Genomic DNA, 24,904 nt, shown 5'->3' on the forward strand with positions numbered 1-24,904 from the left:
GATTTAATAATGACAGTAGCGTGGATTCTTATATTCTCATCTTATTTTTTACAACATTAAATATTTATTTAATTATTAAACTTTTCAAATTATTTAACAATTTAAAAGAAAAATAATAATTAATAAGTTAATTAAACACGATTTTTCGAAATATGAGAGAAAAACAAATTTTGAATTTTAAATATGAGGGGATGTATGGAAAAATTATATTTCGATTTTATTTATTATTGGTTGTACACCTCATCCTAGAATTTGACCCCCTATTTTATAAACATTTTGTAAATATATTCAAATTATGTAAGATTTTCGAAAAAAAAGTATGTTAATTTTTTTAACTAATACCTTGATATTAATAAATATTTTTTTACAATAATGTTTTATGGGTTAATAAAAATATTACTGAGTGGGCCTTAGCGGAAACTTGAATATATTAGATTTCTAAAAAATATAAATAAATAAAATAAAACAATTTCAAGTTACATATTTTATTACATCTTATCTACAATACACAGTATGTTTATGGAATATAATTTATGGATAATGTTTTATATATTAAGAATATGTACAACATGTATACAATATATTTCTATTTATTTTTTTCTTACTAGACAGTACATTAATTACATATATACACATGTATCGGTTTCTCTTACATACATAAACCTATATCACATAATTGGTCTTACAATGTTTTTGGCGTAAAGTGACATTTTAAATAATTCTAATCTGAATATTTCATGCCTGTACATATTTTTTTAACTTTTTTCTGCATGCTATTTACAGTCATTTTTAACAAGGACACACATTATATTAGGAATATGACTAATGTTATTATTTACAGAGATACAATTGTCTTTGCTTAAAGTATTGGCCAACATTGTGGGTAAAACTGTTTGGAAATCGTGTTTAATTGGGTAATTAAAATAGCACCCTTAAGTAGGAACATAGAAGAGTATATTAAATAATTGTGTTCAATTTAAAAAAAAACAAGTTGGCCTTTAAGTAGATATTTTTTATTGAAATTCTCCAATGAAACACTTGTTTAGACATTTAAAGCTGTGATTATTTAAAAATGGCTTAAAATTGAAAGCGTTTGTGTTTTCCCGATAGATGTAGGACATCTAATAGGACAGTCGTCGAATTACTTGTTTTTATAAATTACTAATCTAATAATAGTTGTTTCGTAAATGTACACATACACACCAATTTTACGAAATAATTTGTAGAGTGCATATATTCTAAGTTCATCATGGCTATATCATATTTTTTGAGAATGGTCTCCATATACCACTGCCCATGATATGTCAATGTAATAATGGGTTAAAGAATGCTTTTTACCCTGTTATGCAATTTATATTAAACACAGGTTGAAAGAAACAGTACGTATGGTTTAGAATAATCTTCTGCTATAAGACGGATGTATATATATGCAAGAGAGAAAATTCTAAACGTACTGATTCTCTTTTTAGAAATTCTTACATATATATGTTAACATAGGTCATGTTTTACTATTTACATTTTTACAAAATTTGTTCAAATATACATTAATGATTTTTATTAACTGTCAGATAGTAGCTGAATATGCAACATTTATTGATTGATAAATTGATGAATAATATAATAGATATGCATTGGAAGTATTCCTGTAGATACCTATCTTTTTCCTTAACTGAATTTGCCTAATTAAACTGTTTGTTTAAATTTTAATTCATCTAGTATTCTCGAAACAGATGAAAAACTCATAGTGTAAAGGTATTTCAGTTTCCTTGACTAAAGTCAACAATTAAATTTTATTTGTCAATTTGAAAGAAGTACAGTATTTCGTAGTGAATTTAAAATGGAAATTAATAAAAAAAGCAAGACGTTTCTTCACCGTTTATGCAGTATATTTTCTCCGACTGAACAAGAGACTTCTCAAACGTTGTACGAAGATTTTAGTAGTTCGGGAGATGGAATCAGAAGCACAAAATCATTAGAAGACCTGAAGATATCGCAAGACGAAGAAATATTACGCTTACAAAAGCAAATATCATTTTCCCAAATATTAAAGGAAGATTTAGAAATGAAAAGGAAAGATCTCGACACACAATTACAAAATACTCGAAGTCACAATTATGAAATGGACCATCATTTTCAAGAAAGTATAAATGAAGTCAAACATGGAATAGCGGCGTACGGTCAAATTCAAGAGTTGAAAAAACAAATCAGCAATTTAAAAGACGAGGAAGACAATTATATAAAACAAGTAACTAAAAAAGAATCTACTAATGCAATAGTACTGAAGAAACTAAATCACTCTAAGCAAAAGTTACAGGATAATCTTGTCGACTATGAGGAACTTCGAAATCTCTACTACATTGAAATGCAACACTTGGCGCAATTAAATAAGTGTTGTCGTTATTACTTGGAGAGAAATAAATCTATGAAAAAACTTTTTGATGAAACCAAAGGCAACGAATCATCTCTAATATCCAATGTGGAAATAAGTCGCACGCATTCAAACGAAATCCTTGGCCAAATATCTGAATTAAAAAATACTTTACAAGAAAAAATTAATGGTCTTAATAAAGATTTTTTGAATAAAAATAATCCTAACATTGAGAGAGATTTGAAGCAAATGGAACTTGAGGAAAGACTTAAGGAAGAAGAATGTTGTCAACTTGAGGAGAGACTAAAAATGAAAGAAAAAGAGTGTGAAAGAGTTCGTTCTATTTTAAATAGAAATAAAATTGATTGATATAATATGTAGTTTATTTATTTCATATTAATTTAATTGAGCTATTAATGAAATTAAAACATTTTAGATAAAGAGTTATCTATAAAAAATATATTTGGTTTATTTAAATTAATTAAATATGTTGTTTGCCCTTCAAGTATTATGTACTTTGCTTAAATAGGAGTTTTACGAAGACTCGGTGATATAAGTGCACACACAATATTAGACATTTTAAAATGGATCGAAAGCACCAGCATTTAGTTCTCTTAATTATGTTTGTCTGTCAGTGCACAATACTGGTACAGGCCTATTTCGAAATATTGGGAATTATACGTTAATTGTAAACAACACATTTCAACATTATTAATTATGCCACATTTAAAATAAGTATTATTCTCAATACATATTGTTTTTAATAACTATTGTTGCAAAAAATTATCAGAATTTTTTGAGCTTATTCTCTATTCAGAAACACCAACGGGTTACATGATATCGATACCATATTGAAATCAATCACAACAATAAATATGATGTGAATAACATAAAACAAAAATTGAGACGAGATTTTTCGTTCACATTCTTGTTTCTAAAACGGTCTCCTTGCCGTTATTCTGTTCGTCTTCGTCTTCCTCGCGGTGCCACGGAAGCGGAGCGGCCCGCGAGGTCTGGCACTATATCCATGTGCGTCGTTGTCTCATCGCATCGCCTCCGGCACCGTTTGTGGCGTCCGCCTGTGCGGACGCCGTTGACTTATGTCAGGAGACGCTACGTAGTTCGGAGCCTCGACGTCGTTTCATGTGCACCATGTCGTCGTTTAGGTTCGTATAATAGGTGTCCGTCGACGACGTCGGGCTCGGTCTTGTCATATAATTCAGACGTAATGTTCCTGAAATTAAATTACAGAATTAGATGCGTTCTGTCACTTCGAATAAAAGTATACTACAAATTAATTGTTAATATTTCTAATGGTAAAAGATATATTAAACTTGGTTTTATATAAACGTTTTTAATGAATACAAGTTGGATCGTGTTTTCTATAGTATTCTAATGGTTTGTTATACACCGTTTGGAAAGTCTTTGATTCTACTGAATTTTGAGAGTGACATCATGCATGACAGAGACAGTAAAATATTCCCAATACGAAGCAAATTTGCTACCTTTACTGTCTCTGTCGTTCATGATATCCCTTTCAAAATTCAGTCTGATCAAACGGTTTTTGAGTGGTATATGAAAAGGGGTAATTTGAGTAATTCAGTTTGAATAGCACATGTGTGAAGTAATACATATCGTGGGGTTCTAAAGTTTTTTCTAATTTTTCAATTAAAACCTAATATTTTGTATTTTTAAATTAAATTTGATTTAACTACTAAGCTGGACATGCTGCATCGATCACAAGTTACTAATTTCAAAACCAACTTATTTTAAAATTAAATATTTCCATATATAACCAATTACTTGCTAAAAAGTCAATTCTAAACACATACAGATTCATGCGAACAGTCATGTTGGTCAATATTACCATGCATTGCCAAACTAATTAATTAAAACCAAAAAATATTTGCAATAAATGTTATGAATAAAATATTTATTGGTTTTATGTTACGGTCAGACAAAACTGTTCAACACCATCGTCGTATACGTACAAATTCTACTGTCTTGACTAAATCTTCTATTATTTCTGTTAGTTGACCAGCTCCTCCACACGATTTTGGTACCTAGGAGTTTTACATGATCAGAGCATTAAAATTATAATAAAAACAGTTATACAACATTTAATGTTACAATAAAACCCTTCATTTCTGTTAAGAATTTCTTTAAATGTGGTACTCATATTTGTAAACATTGTCGGTCAACTAATAGTCGTGATATTTGTATTTCCTTTAAAAAGAATCGTCATTGAACAGAGTTTATTATAAAATTGTAAAAAAAATATGTACGTTTTGTATAAGTCCTTGTTGTAATACTATTTAAGCAAATAATGATTGGTTTCTACTTTGCAAATTTTAAGCTGCATGCAACTTACAAATGCATTTAGATAGTTTAAAAGAATTATTAAATTTAATAGTAGGAACATTTAATTTAGTTTAACGTTACCACTGTTAAGATTGTATTTCAAACTACATTTCTTATTCTACTTTTTAATTTACTTCTAATTACTTAATATAGAAAAAAATTGTATTGTTATAAGAAAGTAAATAAATATGAAAATTTGGAGAGAAAATATTTAAAATTAAATACCATCATATCGCTCCCATCGGCAAGTTTACAAATGCAACAACACAGAGATTGAACAAAAAACGGATGCGATTACTCACCGTTCCTGATGATGCGATTGTGATCCGGCGAACCGGAATACGAGCGACGTTTGCTGGTCAGGACCTCCCGCCTGGTAAGCGCTCCGGGGCTCACATTCACGAACGGAAGGCATGAGAAGAACTGCTTGAATCCGCGCCGGAATCTGCGATAAAATCATACTTAACACAAAATACTCGGGGAATATTGTTTAATAATGGATTTGTTCCGAGTGGTTTTGTTCTCGGGTTGTCCAATTTAATTAGGCAATTCTAAATTGGTAACGTTTTATACTATTTGCTTTAGTTGTTTGTATTTTGATAAGTTAATTAACTATAAATATGGAAATATATATATAAATATATATTTACATTTGTATTTGGGTATTATCCAAATTCATTTAATAATTTAATTCTTCTGTTAAACATGTCATTATTTTAATGTATTTTTATAACTATTTAATTAAATAATTATCTATTATTCACATTTAAAAGTTTATTTACACAGTTCAATTTATTGTTTAGTTTTTTCAAGTCAGCAAATTAATGGAAGAAGACATATAAATATGGAAATAGATAATTTATTACTATATATATATATATATATATATATATATATATATATATATATATATATATATATATATATTTATTTACATTTGTGATAATCAAACTTAATGAAGAGGACCTTTTTGTAAATTGTGCAAGTAGTAGTTTTAAAAATATTCAGTTTTATAGAAAATATTGATATATTGTATAAGAGTGGAACTCAGAATCTTCGTTAATGTATCATTAAATAAATGTTTATTACATTAACTTGTAGGTAAATAATTTAGGGCAATACTAAAAACAAATTTTGAGGTTTAAAATAGAGGGGCGGTATTTACTTCAAGAAAAAAATAATTAGATTTTTTTCGTGAGATACCAGGTCCCAAATTTTGACCACCTGTTTTAGAAACATCTGTAAATGTTTGTGAACAAATTTTGTTTATATTTAAGTTGGTAGCACCAATACTAATAGCCTTTCATCGATTTATTGAGCAATTAAAAGTTAGACAACAAAATAATATATTATTAAAGTAATATTTTAAAATATGCAAACATGTGAGTCGTTCTATCTCTATGGGACTATTGAGCTTGTGGCTTGTTTTATGGCAGAAGTTTGATTGTACTTTGCTTTCGTAAGGATTGTAAAGGTTTATTACTATTATTACTTGATAATTTAATTAATTTTAATGATCATCACATGCAACTCTCGTCTGAAATCTGAGAAACTTAATAAAAAGCTAATAAGATACGACAAAATAAAAATTTTCTTCCAACGAATTCATCTCTTTTATCTCAACAGTAAAACGAATGTAAACAATCAATCCACGTCGTTTGAAACTCGTTGTAGCAAACGATACGAAAATGAGTATAAAATTACGTTGGAACAATTTGAAAAATTACAGTGTCACAGTAAAGTGATTTAATAGAGATGCATAAATCTGATTACCCGACAGAATAACATTGCTATTTCCACAGGCCACATCATTTTCCGTCTCATTACTGATTTTCCAATCACCAATTTCAGGTTATTTGCGTCCGCTTGTTTAAAATTATAAATGGTAATGTTCGACTTCGATATTGAATATTAATGTTGCGCAGATCAGACCAATTTATTTGCATGCATAAAACAATTTTATATTCCTATTATTTATACAAGTGTATTTGAATTTATACTAAATAATATCACGTTCATTTAAAACATTTTTTAACAGCAAAACCTATATTATTATTCGTTACCCAAATGTGAGTTCATAATTATTTTAATCTTTGTAATTAAACAGCGCACTGCAGTGAGGACATTAAAATGCTTCACTAAATTAATTTAACAACGAAATATTTTTCGAGGATAATTTGTATTTTTTACTAGCGTCGACGCAATAAAAAAAGTGATGGATGAAAATTTTACTGCACACTTTATTTCAAATTTATAAACTCAACCAAATATTCGCCACAACAAAGTAAATATAAACAATTGATTTGTGTGGAGCTTTTTGAAATAAAATGATAAAGTACATTTATTTGAATTAATACATCGGCATATAACAAATATAGCTATTTTAAAGCAACAATTTGTTAATGTATATTTCAGGTGGAACATGAAAAATATCGCATGAAAGTTTTACTATTTATCTTGACAGTAAAACGAATGCAAACAATATATTCGTGTCATTTAAAACTCGTTGCAGTAAACGATATGAAAATGGTTCGGAAGGTATGTTGGTATTTGAAAAATTTCTTTGTGTATTAAAGATCTACATAAAGCATTAAATGAAATGCACACTTTTTTAGTTTCATTACTTTCATTACAAATTTTCGCATCATTTTGTTATGTTTGTTGCTTTTTCCAGCTTTGAATTGATATTTATAGTTAATAATAATAGTTAATAAACTTGTATACTACTATCATTAATATTAAAATATACATTCGAAATTGATATTAAACTAGGATTATTAGATTATTTTATTGGTTCAAATATAATTGTTTGAAAATAATTTGCATGTAAAATTTTTAAATTACCATTTACAATAACACGGAAAATATAAAAAGGGTATATTATTAACGCAACGTTATGAAATTTGCAGAGAATATAAATTGTTGAATAAAACATGTAATTTATCGTAACGTTAAAAATTGGATTAGTATCAGGTTTAATATACATGCTTTCAGGAAACTTTATGAATCTTTTTCCATTGTGGAAAGAAATTATTAGCCTAGAAAATTATCATGATAAAAATAATTTTATAAACATTTAGTACCTGGCATTCATCCAACAATAGATAATCGGATTATACATGGAATTGCTCATAGCCAACCAATAAATGGCTAAATAAGTTTCCTGTATATAATCTGAGTTTGTGATGTGGGGAAAATATGAGGTGACAATGAAATAGAGCTGATATGGGAGCCAACAAACTGCGAAAATTATCACCACAACCATCATCATTTTCACCACCTGAAAAAAACAAGAAAGGTAATTACAATAAATTTTATAAAAATATTAAAGTTGTTCGTGTGTGATTGGATCGAAGTAGAAATGGCGTTAAATGAACGTATTTGCTTCGTTATATGGAACATACCAATTTATCATGTCCACAATGAAACTATAATTGTTGTGTTAAATGCGAGCTTGGAGCAAACCGTGAATATGTACGTGTTCGAATCGCAGTTGTAACATACTAAATAAACAAGTTTGTGAAACATTTATTTTATTTGAACACAGAAAATACATATACATCTATTATTTACATTTTGATTAATATATCTATTTTTTTAAAATTAAATTGATTGAACTTAAATTAAAATATAACAAAATATCAAGACAAATTAAAACGGAATTACAAAGTTTGTTCTATCTTAATTACAGCAAACAGTTACAAAAAAGACTATTGCCTGGAAACGTTTTGAACAAAGTCAAGAGTACTTTTTGTTTCGGACGATCTCGACTTTTAATTGAGTTGAGAACGCTCGTCAACATATCTTTTCACGATTCATTTCGTTCCGCAAACGAAAACAGGAAAAGTTTCACAAAATCAGTGTCAATTTTTCGTTTGTAAATAATCAGTCAGTGTTTATTTGTTCTGAAATCGTTTAATATTTATGCTATTGTTTTAGTTACTTTTTCGTCTAATTAGAAATATTACTGATAATTCTTTCCGTATAAAAATATTTAGTATTGTTGTTGGATTTTTTTCTAGTACATAATTATAAAATTTGTGTTCGAAGGTGACAGATTTTGCTTAACTTGTTTAAAGTGGTATCAATATTATAAAATACATGTTGGAAAAAGTATTTAACTTGTTTGGTTCATAATTTATTTGTAAATTATTAATTTTAACAGTTTTGTATCAAACTGTGTTTATTATTTGAAAGCTTTTTATATTTATCCTTATTATGCTATTTATTTTTTCATACGTTGAATTTAATTTTTTATATAGTGTATTCATGTGCAATAAACAGCTTAGAGTAATGTGATTTTGGTTTCGTCGGTTTAGAAATGAAAATGAATATATTGAAGGTGAACAATGTCAAGGACGTCCTAAAACTTGTACCAGTGAAGATATTAAGCATTATCCAATGTTTGGAAATAGGCCTTAGTTAAGCTGTGATGAATCACCAATTAAAAAGATGTTCCGTGCAATGAATTCCATTAAAACATTTAACAAATTTATTCCACATATGAGTGACAGTGAGGAAAATAAAAGTAGATGTTTTACAAATGCCAATTTTCTCCTTGCACGCAACGAGAATGGGGCCTCTAATAGATAGTATTGTTACATGCGATGAAAAATGGATTGATTACAACAATTTCTGCCGTGCTGGACACTAAGTTAAAATTGGTAACAGTAGCAATATCGAATATGTATGGGACTGGTTGCGCATTCGCCATTTTTAACCACAGTTGTAAAAATGGTGGATGCGAAACAAAAAACTTAATTAAAACATTCAAATGAATTAGGATAAGATATTTGAAAACATAAAATTAATTGCCTTTTGGATGTAGTTGTAATTATACAATTTGTTTGCGCATTCACGATTTTTAAACATTTATTAAACATCAAAATCATATTTTTTATAGTATTTTAAAGGTTACGTTACTGATTAATTAAAATAATTTAAATAATACCTATTAAAAATGGATCTAACAATGGATAAAATAAATTACTTTTAACATAATCAATTTATTCTTAGAATTTGTTTAATAGTAACTAATTATTGGATTGGTTGCGCATTCACCATTTTTAACAACAGTTGTAAAAATGGTGGATGCGAAACAAAAAAATTAATTAAAATGTTCAAATGAATTAGGATAAGATATTTGAAAACATAAAATTAATTGCCTTTAGGATGTAGTTGTAATTATACAATTTGTTTGTGCATTCACGATATTTAAACATTTATTAAACATCAAAATCATATTGTTTATAGTATTTTAAAGGTTACTTTACTGATTAGTTAAAAAAATTTAAATAATAACTGTTAAAAATAGATCTAACAACGGATAAAATAAATTACTTTCAATATAATCAACTTATTCTTAGAATTTGTTTAATAGTAACTAATTATTGGATTGGTCACGCATTCGCCATTTTTAACAACAGTTGTAAAAATGGTGGATGCGAAACAAAAAACTTAATTAAAATATTCAAATGAATTATGATAAAATATTTGAAAACATAAAATTAATTGCCTTTTGGATGTAGTTGTAATTATACAATTTGTTTGTGCATTCACGATATTTAAACATTTATTAAATATCAAAATCATATTTTTTATAGTATTTTAAAGGTTACGTTACTGATTAATTAAAAAATATAAAATAGTACCTGTTAAAAATGTGTAGGCAAAGGCAAAGGAAAAGGCGATAACGATGATTCAAAATAGTTTATAGTGGTGAATAATAATGAAGCAATTTTTACTAAAGTAGGCTAGTTAAATCATTTTATTTTATCTGATATAGAATATAATTTATAATAATATTTTATTATCAAAAGTTTTATAATTTTCGAATGTTAATTAATTTATTATAATTTTTTTAATTATTTATTAAAAATTTCTTAAAATGGATATTTTGAATAACAATCAACCACCACATTGATATTTTAATATATTGGCATTAAAAATATTCTACAAGAAAATAAAATGTCATATACAGAGTGTCTCTAATAATTCTTGACCATTCTCCACTAGTGAGTTATACAAAATTGTAATGAAGCAATTTTTACTAAAGTAGACTTAGTTAAATCAACTTATTTTGAATCAAATTTTATTTGTTAGAGAATATAATTTATGATAATATTGAAATTGAAAAAATTTGAAATGACTTCTGAACAGCGCAGATGAGTATTCAAATTTTTGTAATTGGTCATATTTATTGTCAATAAATCTATTGTATAAGATTATATAAAAAATGTACAAAATGTAGCTAACATACCTACATTTTGCACATATTTGATATTGTCCCATTTTTTTTTGTTGTAAAGAAAGTTATGTTATTTAAACGTTATAAACATGAATTACTTTTTTCGGTGCTTAGTATGTTAATACTTTTTATACTTCTAACTTACTTTTATTAAACTCCTTTAACTTTATTATAATTATTTGTCAGAATTAGTAGTTTGTTCTATTTGAAAATAAATTATGAGATTAAATAAGATATATATATCTTAAGCTCTTACTATACTTGCAGATCAACTAAGTTCACGAAGACGATTTTTTTTACAATTATATTTACACATTTAAATGAATTTATATTCATTTTTCAGTGCAACCTTTATTCTTGGTCTAATATATAGATTAAGTGCTTACTTATTTGACTAAATTAATAAAATAAAAATTTTTATTTTCTCAATTATAAATTATAAACCTGATAAATATACTTTGGAAACCTTTAATATTCACATTAACGCCACATTGTGATAACTCTATCTAATGAAATAATAATAAAATTATTCATTCCGCTAGTTTAATGAATCGATGTAAGTACAATTATTATTTATTCCACGAAAGACTTAAAGCCTTATTAAAATAAACGTTCGAATTAGTAAATCTGCAATTTGTAATACAACATCCGGAATTAATATGTGTAGCCTTGCAGTTTGAGATTTATCCAGCCATAGATCAATTTGGCTTCAGATTAACCTTATGCATATTTGGTGTTTCCATCCGATCGATTTACCATACAGTCAATATGAACATATATCAGCGTGACACATCTGATTACTTCACACGTAGGATTGTAACTGAAAATACGTCTTAATTCGTAAGTTGTCGTAGCGTAACATTGGATGCCATTTGTGTGCTGGATTTGCAATTAGCTCGGAATTCTGAAGTTAATGTACGAGATTGCATTGCCGATGTAACAATTTCCATTTGATTTTACGCCGCGCTGTATTTCCGTTTACCGAGCAAATATTTGCGAAGGAAGCGATGTATTTGCTCCGATTTCTGGTACACAACGGATTTGATTCGAACCGTACAAAATTGATAGACAACGCTCTGTCTATGTGTGTAGTTTTTGAACAGAATTTTTAAATTTCCGGCGATAAAAAACACTGTCATGGGTTTTGCGTTTGAAAAATGAGACGAAATAGCTGATGTATGTAGTCCGAAAGCGATAAAAGAATGTTATTTGTTATGTTTTAAAAGTGCATCGTTTATTTCGCAACAGTTCACTTGCATTAAGATAAATGGTTTTAAGGTGAGGATATTCTTCTACAACGATCCTTTTTATTACGTTACGTTCACACAAATTGTACGAATAAATATGGGGTTTTCGATTTTTGTTTGTTATTATAATTCAACTAGTGACCACAAAAATAATTTATGCAATTTATGAATTAAATTTAATTATTGCTGACGCAAAATTGTGTTCAATTACGAATTTTTGCTATCACTGAATGTCAATAAGTCTATAGTTTAAGTTAATTTATGTAATTTTTAATTGGATTTGGCATGTATAATTATCAACACGAACATTGTTCCTATTTAATGCTTTAATTAAAATTTTAAATTGCCATGATATGACTTGTCAAGTATTAATTATCAATAATATCCGATGGTGATTATTAGTTTTCATTCAGTATTAATTACTTTTTTAGTGGTTCAATTATAGTGGTCTTCAGTGATGAATTCCAATGTTGTTTGTTAGAAGGTACCAAAGACGAAATCCACATTTCTTTGAGGAGAAGTTTTTACGCCGAATAGTTGGAGTTATGGTTTGAGGTGCCAGAGTGTCATCTTCAATTCTCACTAACGACACAAACAACAATCCTATTTGCTGTTTTAGCCTTCAAAATTCAGTTTTACAAGAGGATAATGTTCGACTTTATATTGCTAAATTTAGTGTTTCCAGCATTTCGATGTAAATTAATTACCAAGGCCGGCAACATCACCGGATATATCACTTATTAAACATGAACATGTATGGAGCGTAATAGGTAGATGACTTCGAAATTTAATTCTTCCTCCTCAGATGTGACGGATGTTCAACTCAGATGAGGCATGGAATGAGGTATTTCAAGGCCAAATTGATTACCTCATTAAATCAATACTGATGTAGGTAAGCGGGTATCTAGATCTTGATGGAAATTCAACTTAGATTAATAATAATATTGGTTAATATATTCAATATTATTTGCTTGAATTAATTATTTACATTTCAAAGTGTAATCAATGGAATATATTTTATTACATTTATATAGTTAATTGTATATGCACGGTTAGAAGATTTATAAAAGAGGAGAAACTTTAATAAAATTTGCGTATTCATTCAGAGCAGGAAGATTCCATAAATTAATCAAAATCGACTATAAACGATTACTTCTTTCAAGACTACTAGAATCCATTAAGACATTTCCATTCTCGAAATTATATTGGAGAATAGAAATGGCTTAATTCGATATTAGTAATTCCATTCCATTGAAAGTTTCAATTAAAACCGTATAAAAATTTATTTGGCAAAAAAGAAAATCTAACCGTATTTTATTCGTAGATACAGATAAGTGTTATTACTTCGACCGGGACATTGGTGATATAGTTGCGGAGAAAATTCTTTCACCTCGAAATATGTTGCTATAATGCGACTCCTCGGGGATATATTGGAAATTGGAAGAAAAATTGATGGTGTCAGGCCATTCGTTGCACATTGTGAACATGCACGGTGCGATATTTCACCTGTAATTTAGTTTGACCCTTTATTTGGTCAACGGTAATCAGACAGGAACATAAAAGTTTTATGGCTTAAGTCTGTTGTTATTCACTGACTAAGAAACAATAAAAATGACTGATTGTGATTAATGTTAAATATTAAAGACTTCTCATGTGGCCCAGCAGGAGTATGAAATTTCCATTAACCCTAATCTTCTCTTAAACATATTAAATTATGTCACGGGAATAATCCGAAAGGTGGTAAATGTCGGCTTGTCTTTTTTGTTGAACTTACAAACCCCCACGGAGGTAATATTGGATTTTCACCTATTTTATCGTTAAAACTAACGCAACAGGCGTCTTCTTTCATTTACCCACATTACAACGTGTTAATGTCACATAAACTTGACGAAGTCTCGCTTATTTTAATCTCTCATAAACTCCATAATGCATACTTTTCCTATTAAGTCCTTGATGTGTTCGATATAAAAATGCAAAAGTGTCAGATATGCTTTTATAATAAGTGAAAACTATTACTGTCACGTCAGATTATAAAGTGCTAGTTTACGACTGCTGTTGATGATCCGTTAGTGCAGCTACGTGGGTTTCAGTTACAACACGGCTTTTATGATGATATCTGTTAACTTTTCATACAAAAATATTATTAGATTAATTGTCTTTATTTTCCCCTACCAAAAAATGCCCAACGTGACTAAAGAAGTTTTCATTTCAAAAATTCTGTTAAAGTAAATAATTTATATTAATTTAACACTTTCGTATGTGATTTTTAAAAAATAATTGTTTTTGTAAAATGTTTAGTGACTTTTGTTTCATATGTGATAGAATATATCTGGTAAAAGTGAAACAGCCGTTTTGTTAGAACGAGATTGTCAATTTCATTCTGGTTTTAATTTTTGTATATTGTCAATATATAAGACCAATTAAAAAATTTAATTTATGATGAGTATGAGTTTTGTTTGCGACAGAAAGATTGGAGTTATTGCTTATGTTATCCAAAATTATCTTACTTACGGTAGAATTAGAAGTTAGAATACTATGGCTCGCAGTACACCCGTGGAACATGTTAAGTTTGGGAGTCGATTAAGAGTCTATCGTGCCAATTAATTAAAGGAAGTGGTGTGTGAAAATTTGAGATAATCTGGATCAAAACGAATATAGTATTATAATTTTGAGTACTAAGACGACGTGGGGCTGTTTTTATAAATAGATATGGAAGTATCTAATATTAAATTAAATTTATTAATTTATATAAAAATCGAGTTTTATTTTTCATTCATGTAAGATTATTCTTTTCATGTAAAAATACAAATAGTCTATAACTTTATGTTTCTCATTTTCAGAAAATAATGATCAATTATTATTATGTCGGTACGTTTTCTTGGAGTAGTGTAATAAAATTATGACGCTTTTAACATTTGATATTCTTACTGTTGATTTAATGTTACATGATATAATAGCCAAAATGCTTTTAATATTTTAACTTTTATTGATTCATAAAGATTGATAAAGAGTAGGTCTGTAAAGTTTTGAAATGACTAATAACTTTGTCATAATCAATGTACAACCATTAAAGAAATGCTGTGTCGTTTTAGAAGTCTTATATGCACCTTGCCTAAAGCACAAGTGCACTTTTATTAGTTTAAAACTAAACCGCATCGACATCTTAAATTTTAAGACTTAAAATAGGAAGAAGTAAACTTTTATGGTCCGGTGTCATTTCACTCTGAATAATAAATTGGAAATACTGTTTTTTTCCATTATAGTGCACATAACATACAAAAATATTATAATTGTGCACGATAATGTTATATGTTAAAATTCCAGCATATGATTTTAATAAAGCTTTGACGACAATGTTTGTTTTAGTCGGTAAGGAATTTAAATTTAGAGAGAAAGGTTGGTCTGGAACCTGATTGAAAAGTTTTTACCCATTTCATTCAATATCAAACAGAAGTCCCCCGGTACGTTTTAAATAAAGGTCGACGTCGATGGCAATGCGTCGGCTCGAGATCCGACGGAAAGCCTTTTTTATTTTTATTGTGCCTTCGTCTGCATATTACACTATTTAAGTAGGAGATATGCAGCTACGCCGACATTTTACCAGAACCAGATTTCACTGGAGCGCAGGATAATATTTTGTGTTGTAAATTTTGATTTGAAGAGATTTCATTGAACGAAAATAAACTGGAAAACTTCATATATTAAATTAATATCATGAAGTTGCGTATGGTTATATGTAAATATTTATTTTACAAAAATATATATACTTTGTATTCCATTTACGTTAGCTATTTATTTATTTTTTATTAATCTGACAAATCCTTTCTTTGCGTGACTGAAAAAATTATGATTATTTTATCTTTCATTCATTTATCTTTCAAGTAAATTTGCTGGTTAAACCTAGTAATTTGTTGAGTTTGTAATGAACTACCATAACAGAAAATGAGAACAAAATCATTTGTTTTCATCTCAGTTGTACTTACAAAAAAAATCATCGTATAAGTTTTATCTGACATATTTATCGACAACTTTATTAAACTATTTTTTAAAGAAATATGAATATCATGTATGTAACAATATATTGATATTAATTATATTTGTGCTACATTCTAAATAACTTAATTGTGAGGATTATTTTTTTTTCGTTTTTTCACGTTCGTTATTTATCAAGGATTCTTTAATTCATTTCAATGTGATTAATACATCGTCTATATTTCAGTCATCTAAAAATCAAAAATCATCAATCATCAAAAATAGCCAATTACATAAATTAATATTGAAAGGTGAGAGGTTCAATAAGACGTCGAAATGAAAAAATGTAGAATGTAGAATATAGAATGTAGAATGTAGAATGTAGAATGTAGAATGTAGAATGTAGAATATAGAATGTAGAATGTAGAATGTAGAATGTAGAATGTAGAATGTAGAACGTAGAATGTAGAATGTAGAATGTAGAATGAAGAATGTAGAATGTAGAATGTAGAATGTACAATGTACAATATACAATGTAGAATGTAGAATGTAGAATGCACAACATACAATATAAGATGTAGAATGTAGAATGTAGAACGAAGAAGGTAGAACGAAGAACGTAGGACGTAGAACGTAGAATGTAGAACCTAGAATGTAGAATGTGGAATGTAAAATGTAGAGTTTAGAATGTGGAATGTAAAATATAGAATGTAGAATTTAGAAATACCTAACCTAACCTAACCTAAAATCTGGCTTTTAGACTTTTTCTTACTATTCCCAGTTTGTGATTTTTCTCACATTATAAGATCGTTGTAAAAGATTGTAGTAGTAGTGTAAAGAACGACAGCTCAATTCAGTGATGAGTCCCAATTTTGTTTGGCCATGCATGATAGTCTTATATGTCAGAAGGCATCAGCATAAAAAACCTAGATCCACATTTGATTCATATTTGATCGAATAACTGGAATTATAGTTTGGAATACCATTCCATTTAGTAGATGACCAGCTTTAACTTAATCCTACAAAATTCAGTTTTTCAAATAAAGTTATTTAATAGTGTTTCCAACATGATGTAAATTTGTTGCCATTACTCTGGAATTTATCAACGATTGAATGCACATGGGATGGCATGAACAGGAGACTTCGAAACTCAGACCTCTGCAAATTATGGTCCACAGAACGCAACTCATCAGACCAAAGTTAGATGAGATACTGAGTATTTGGATCATAGTACCCAAGAGCAACATATTATTTTTTAAAAATGATATATATATACAATGTCACTTGGTACAATATATAAAATAATTGATTCGTTTCTAACACAGTAATTTGAAATACAAAAATGGTGAAATTTAATTAAGTTGTTCAGAAGATCATCTTAATATTTGCACCATCGTCATTATTATTTTACACTATAAGAAACATGAAAGCCCTGCGACGAAAGAGGCAATTTCAACCTTTTGTAATATCGTGACTATAATAATCGACGCCCTAACAGTTTCTTTATGCGACTGGATTTTCAGTAGCAACCAGTCTTAAATATCCCCGGCACAAAGTCTTATGACTTTATTTTAAATATGTAGACTTATTGTTTGAAGTTCACGTTCTCTGTAAGACTGGGTCGACCGCTTTCATTATGCATCAGGCCCAGACAAAGGTTTTCTTTTGTGTACTAGTCGAAGTCTATTGTGAAATGTTGAAGAATTTAAAGTTAAGTTTCTAGGCATTCAACGGGACGAGGAGGGAACGGCATCCTTGTATGGCGTAATCAATTCACGGTGACACGAGCTGTGGCTCCCTGCGAGAATCGACGAGTCACTAGGAAAGTTTCTTTGGCTGATTTCAACAAAAACGTTTTTTTTGCATTGGTTATTGCGAAACTTGGAAATAATAACGGAAAGAATAAATGCGGTTGAACTCACGTTTCTAAAGCGGAAAATTTAATTTCATTTGATTTGATTCATACCAATATTTGCTGCATCGGGTGCACTTGGATATTGGGTAAAATTAAATTTTAATCCAACAGAGTCGGAATATCTTGTTAACGTGTATTCTGTAACATATTTCCATTCCGAAAATCAAAAGTCGGTAAATTTATAAACTGTTTGACAATACAAGAATGACAAAGTATTTTAATTTGCATTTACCAGAAATGTTTATATATAATTAAAAATATGAAACAGTGTAAAGTTTGTTGGTTCTTTAAAGCGTTCTTTATTTAAAATTTTATAGCTTTGTTGGCGCTTTTTAAAAGGGCACACAAAAAACTCCGGATATTGTTCTAAATAAAACGAAAAGTTATAAATTTTACAGTGCCCCAGTATTTTGTATGCTGATAGAAAAGATTCCCATTTATGATTTCAGATCTCTTCGGTGAATCCAGTTTATATTTTCCGTACAAAGGGACATATCTCTTTATTCCCACTCCCCAGATTTAATACACTTAACAATCGAATGTTTATTGTGTCGGAATTATTTGAATATCGATTATTTAAATTTAAATACGTCAAATCGGAAATGGGGGAAATACATTTTCTTGTTTATTTGTACTTCATAAATAGTCTAGTGCCTAAAAGGTTCCATGTAAATTAATTCCACTGAATTTTTGTTGTTTGAATACGAACACGACTAAAAGGTAGTAACATGCATTAATAATATAATAAGACTGAAAAGCGTGCATATAAATACGACTAAATTGCAAATCCTGTACGAGTAGAATTTTCAGACGTGCAATAAATATTGACTCACCCGTCTCTTGCTCTTAATATTTTCCATTTGTCTCTGCGTGCACTCCCCTATACTTTGGGATCCCCAGAGCTCGATGCCTATCCTGGCATATGTATATGTCATGGATAGAATTGGCACCAGGTAAGTGATCACTAGGAATGCAACGTTGTATCTGGAACAATGCTTTTTCAATAAGTATACGAAAGGAAAATCAAATCTATTGAGTCGAGTCTCTTGTGGTAAACACAATAAATCAGAAACAAACTTTTTCATGTTTCCTATGAGTTGTTTATTGTTGGACGCAAAAAAAGCCTTCTTTGTAGACTTTACTTTTCTTATTAAGGAAGCTGTTAGTAAATTTAGCATTGTTTTCGAACAGAATCAGTTCGACTTAGAACATTCGGAGTAATTTGTCATAGCACAGTCTGATTTGCCGCCCACAAACTCGATCTATTAGTCCTACATCAAATCTGTCCTTTGTCTTGTCTGTCCCAGTCGTTCATAAACCACAAGTAACCAAGAAAAAAAAGTAAGATTGGACGAGGGACTTACATGTACTCTATCATGGACCTATTAGTGGGCCCATCTGGCCACTCCGGATAGCATATGACGCGTTCCTCCCCGAGACGATGCGTCTTGTAAAATATGAGGCTCGGCGTTCCCAGCAAGATGCCGACGATCCACGTGAACATGGCAAGGAGCAGCGTCACCGTTTTACCCATTCTCGGACGGAGCGGTGTCATTATCGCCATGTACCTGAAATGAATAAATCATAGAGTCGACTGCACATCTTGTATCGTTAGCGAACACCGGAAGGCTCGTTGAATTGAACTCCGATGCACATTCCACGTTTTCATCAAAAAAGAGAAAAAGTATGCGAACATTTTATCGCGTCGCTCGGAAATTCCCCAGGGAATATCTGGACCTTATTTTCGGAGAGGTATTTAGAAATTGTAATTTTATGTGTCTTTTTTTATTAATTTGACGTTTTTTATATGTACATAATACATTTTAAAAAGATATTTGATACTTCTAAATATAAAATCATCAATAATTAATTTTATACTTTAATAAATTAATATTTGATAGAATGTATAGAATTTTTTCCCAGATTTATTCTGAAAAAACATTAATTCCACCCTCAATTTACATAATTAAATATTTCGTTTTATTTCGTATAATTAAAACTTATAAATAACTTCTAATTAGTTTTTTACAAGTCTTTACTTTTTCATCACAGTTTAGTGCTTTTTATTTTGTGTTTAAATAAAAATACATTTCTGCCTAATTTCCGTCTATTTTAATTGAATTCTTGACCAAATTCGTTTCCGCAGTTCTCTTACATAATCATAAGGTAAATATCCGCAAATACAGTAAAACCCTGAATAAACAACGAATGAGTTTATGTTACGGAGATAATGTTGGGGCGCAATGTATTTGCATAATTAAGGGAAACTTTTAAGAGCAGGCGGCAGATGCACACTTGGCGCCAATTTCTATGAATATATGCAAAACACTCTCACTATCTAAAAAACGGAATACAAACAGAAACGAGAATTTAGGGTGTATTTATATAAGTTATAGTGGACAGTATGGTAGAATGAAAATGGCAATTTTTTAGATTGTATTTAACCACTTTAATTTATACACACCTCTATTTTATTGTTTCTGTTCACATAAAATTGAGCCATAAAATATTTTCTCGTTTTATAATTGTTTAAACAGCTGTATATGTATTTTTATTATACATATGTGAAAGAAACATTATTTATTATTTTGATGAGTTTTATACCATATCATATATGTTATATGTTACTCTGCGACATAGAAAAAAGGACACATAGATCTAGTGATTAGATTGGACAAAAATATTAAATGTATTGATCAATATAATTTTTTAAAACTAATAATGAGTTGTAAAGAGGCTGCAAATTTGATAAATTTGGCATAAATTGTAATCTTAACATTTTACTATTTTGTTTTTCGAAAAAGGAAAAATACCGCAAGATACAATAGTGTTGTTGGATTTAATGAAAATAGGCGGATCAGAAAAAGAGCAGAAATTTGAGCCCGTGGATCACCGTAACACGTGCATATTCCCGCCCCCCCTTTTGTAATTACGTCCCCTAATATTACAAAAACTGATGATGATTATTATCATGCTGAGAGAGCCATGTAAATGGCATATTTTCTTCTGCAAAAACTCGTTTTAATCAAAAACAGCATTGTATTAGTTTATTATATTTGGTAATGGTACAGTTACTTGATGAACTCAAGGCAGGTCTTCAAGGTTTGTTTTTCATGGAAATGAACGGTATTTTTGTGGGTTTTCGAGCACTAAAGTTGTTTCCTCACAAACGACGACGAAATGTTTGAACAGAAATGTTAACTAGTACCTTCTTCATTTTAATTGCCGTCCTAAAGACCTCCTGTACGTCCCTCTAGGGATATTAACAACAGATCTTTTCCAGAGTAAATATTTGATGGTTTTGGAAATAATGAAACTATTTATTTAATTCCAATTGCCTAGAAATATCAGCTCGTCTAAATTCCGTCTTAAATTTTGATATTATAAACTACTAGCTGTAATTTAAATGAATACTTCGAGGCATCTTTTAGATCAAACATATGTGAATTAAAAAAAATCCAAAATATTACGAATACACTTGTTAAAAGTGTGATATATTTAAATGGTGTTCTATTTCTGCTGCTTTCGTTCTTTTTTTCTTAAATACACATTTAACACCCTTTTATCAAACAGTTAAAATTTGTAAAGATAATAAATATTTTAATTATTACCCATTTGTTCTCAGTATTGTATATCACAATGTGAGCAACCATCTGGGGGCGATAAAATAATTTACTTCTTCTATACACTACTGGTTGACAATTGCGCGGTCTTTTGTCGCTCTACATCATACGGAAATTTCTTTACCCCACTTTCTACAACAATTTTAGACTCCCCTTCATGCGACTGTCAATTTTCTCAAACGAAATTCCTGCCTCTTTAAAGCCAGTAATTCACCCTTTATTAAATTCATTTAGATTACTAAAATTTGCAGACCATTGTATTAACGGCATTTGAAATAAATGAGTCCTTTACACGCAGCAAAAGTCAAATGAATACTGAACTATGTCTGCATTATAGGACTTTAATAATTCCCCATATGGACGAATGTAAATTTGGTTAAAATTACACATTGTCTCGTCTCGTTTTCTATTTTCTATGTCATATCCATGTTAAATAAATAAAAAATCATTATAATATATTATTCAGTTCTTTATTCAAATTGAAATAATTGTCACAGTAATATTACTATTGATTAGAATTTTTTCTTTATTTTACATACATTGTAAGAGTTTGTTGGGAAATATTTGAATTATATATACACTATAATAATTACTGTTACATATGCTATCTAAATCCTTGTAATTACCTATAAAACAAAATAAAGGCTCTTACTGAACAACAACATACGCATTTAATATGCAAGTTATCCAATATACGGCCACGTAACATATCGTACATTTACATCACATGCATGAGTGAAAAGTGATTCCCTTTTTGGCGGAGCCATTAGTAAGTTGTAGTTAATGAAAACTGTTTATCAAATCGCATTGCACTAAGGCACAAAGCCACATGACACTCCATACGGCCACTGGGGGAAAAGCGACAATCCTATAGTTGTCAAGTTCAAGAGAAACTGTCTGGCGAATTTATTGACTCTAATTTGATAATACACAAATTGCAGCGCTGGTCAATTTATTGTTGTTAAACTGTTATGACGGCGGCCAAACTTGTGCATGTATAAATGTGTTTTTGTTTATGGTTTCAATTAAAAGTTGTTTAATTAATTATTAACTTAAAGTGGGAATTAATATAGTTTTCGACAGTGTTTGTTATAATTGCAGGCCATATAACTTGTTATAGCGTATGTGGTTTAAAATATGGCGAATGCGCAAATTAATTAGAATTGTTTGTCGAAATACAAACTATTCATTATGAATAAATTAATTAGAACATTGTTACGGCAATTATTTAGCTGTATCCTAAATTAATTGAAATTTTTTTATTTTAATATTAAAATATGACGAATGCGCTCTTTTCACAAAAGAGTTTTAGTTAACATTGCCTCTTTTGAAGTGGATAATTTGAATTTCCTAAATTAAATAGATTTAAACATATTTTGACCAATAACATTATTTGTATATTTTCTGGTTCAGTATTAAATTAATCTTCATTTCTATATGTTTAATAGACATAAAAATAAGCAATATTCCATTTCTTGCAAAATTTTCAAAACACTCATTTTGTGAACATATTTAATTTAGTGCATTCATAATTTGTCTGTTGTAAATGTTGTAAATTACCCTAAAGTAGACATTCTTCTGAATATTTTGCCGCTATAATTGCAATTTCGTAAAATGACAATTTGAGTAAACAACAACTAGTACTGTATGATGTTTCATAAAGATGTATTTGATACCCCCTATTAAACAGAGAACATCGGATTACCCGCGGAGCATGGTCTAACGATCACCTATGGACTTCAGCCTAATGTTTACAGATGATATCTACATTCATCAGACAGACAGACACATTATATCACCTAGATAATCGTATTTGTACATGGTGATATCATGAGAAGAATATGTCTCCAAGTGTTACTTTTTAAGGTGGTTCTGTATAAGTAAGGGGTGAAATTTCTTTAGAAACATATTGCTCATATTAAACAGAGAAACTAAGAATGTTTTACAATATGACAACTTGATTATTCACCAAATTATTAATCCATTTGCTCAAGAATTTGGACACGGTTTCGTTGCCTAATTGAACTCATTTTCAAAGATAACACATTTTATTTTATTAATTTTCCATGGAATTTGGTGAAATTAGTTGATGTTGATGCTATTTTATTTAATTTACATAGGAGGTTACACTGCTTATTAAAACTTGTTCACTTGAAAAGATGTGTAGTGTACACAAACCATACATTGAATCTTAATAGTAAGAATTCATACATTATCATTTTTTAATATTCTTGTATACTTTTGATAATTTATTAAATAGTTTTATCAATCAGAAAAATAAAATAATTATAATAGAATCACAATAAAAAATCATAAAATCTAGTTATAAATGAAACTTTTGGATATTTAAAATAATATTTTCTTTGTATATATGAAAAAATAGGGAACACATATAGTATTATATATAGTGTATCAGTGAAACATAAAATATTTAAATATTTTAGAAAGTCAATTATGTATTTGTAAGATTAATTTATTAATGTAAAATATAATTTAAATATGAAAATAATTGTGTACACTGAATATTTAAAATACTATTTACTCTTATCTTATTTCAATATTCTAATGTGAATAATCTAAATATTTATGCAGGATGTTTGTTATTGTCGTTTAATTTTGTGTTCTTAAAACATCAATAACTTGCTGTTTATCATTAACTTTGTCCTTTTTAATGATACATCCTGTAAAATTTTGAATTTTTAATTTTTATATATAATTGTAAATAAAATGACTGTACCATTTTTAATCCTAAACTTAATAGTTTTTGAATTATTATCTTTTTTTTTATAAAAATTTTAACAAGTTTAAAATTTAACTAAAATGTCTGAAAATCCACTAATTTTAATGCAAGTTAAAAAGTCAATTAAGTATTTCAATAATTAATTTATTAAGGCAAAATATACTCTAAATATGAAAATATTTCTGTATATTAAATATTTAAAATACTATTTGCTCTTATCTAATTTTAATATTCTAATGTAAATAACCTAAATGTTTTTATCCTCTAAGTATTTACTTTAATACTGACACAGATTATAGACAATTGAAATATTACACAATTATCTAAAATATAAAATATTAATTGATTGGATATACGTTTACTTAAAACAAAATATTATGGGTTCTAGAATAAAACGTAATTTCTCGGTAATTTGGTAAATTACTAGGAAC

At 28.7% G+C, this 24,904-nt stretch overlaps 1 protein-coding gene across 1 annotated transcript in view; it reads right to left on the reverse strand.

The window, feature by feature from the left end:
* Positions 1-2,870: 2,870 nt before the first annotated feature.
* LOC109595393 (tachykinin-like peptides receptor 99D) overlaps positions 2,871-24,904 on the reverse strand; it is a 39,135-nt gene continuing 17,101 nt past the window's right edge. The window contains exons 4-8 of the mRNA XM_020010741.2: positions 19,475-19,678; positions 18,944-19,094; positions 7,813-8,009; positions 5,032-5,174; positions 2,871-3,602 (exon numbers count right to left, since the gene is read on the reverse strand). Coding sequence (XP_019866300.1) covers positions 3,472-3,602; positions 5,032-5,174; positions 7,813-8,009; positions 18,944-19,094; positions 19,475-19,678 — 826 coding nt within the window. The 3' untranslated portion in view covers positions 2,871-3,471. The remainder of the gene's footprint in view (positions 3,603-5,031; positions 5,175-7,812; positions 8,010-18,943; positions 19,095-19,474; positions 19,679-24,904) is intronic.

This window comes from Aethina tumida, chromosome 3, assembly GCF_024364675.1.
Source record: "Aethina tumida isolate Nest 87 chromosome 3, icAetTumi1.1, whole genome shotgun sequence".
NCBI classification, from domain to species: domain Eukaryota; kingdom Metazoa; phylum Arthropoda; class Insecta; order Coleoptera; family Nitidulidae; genus Aethina; species Aethina tumida.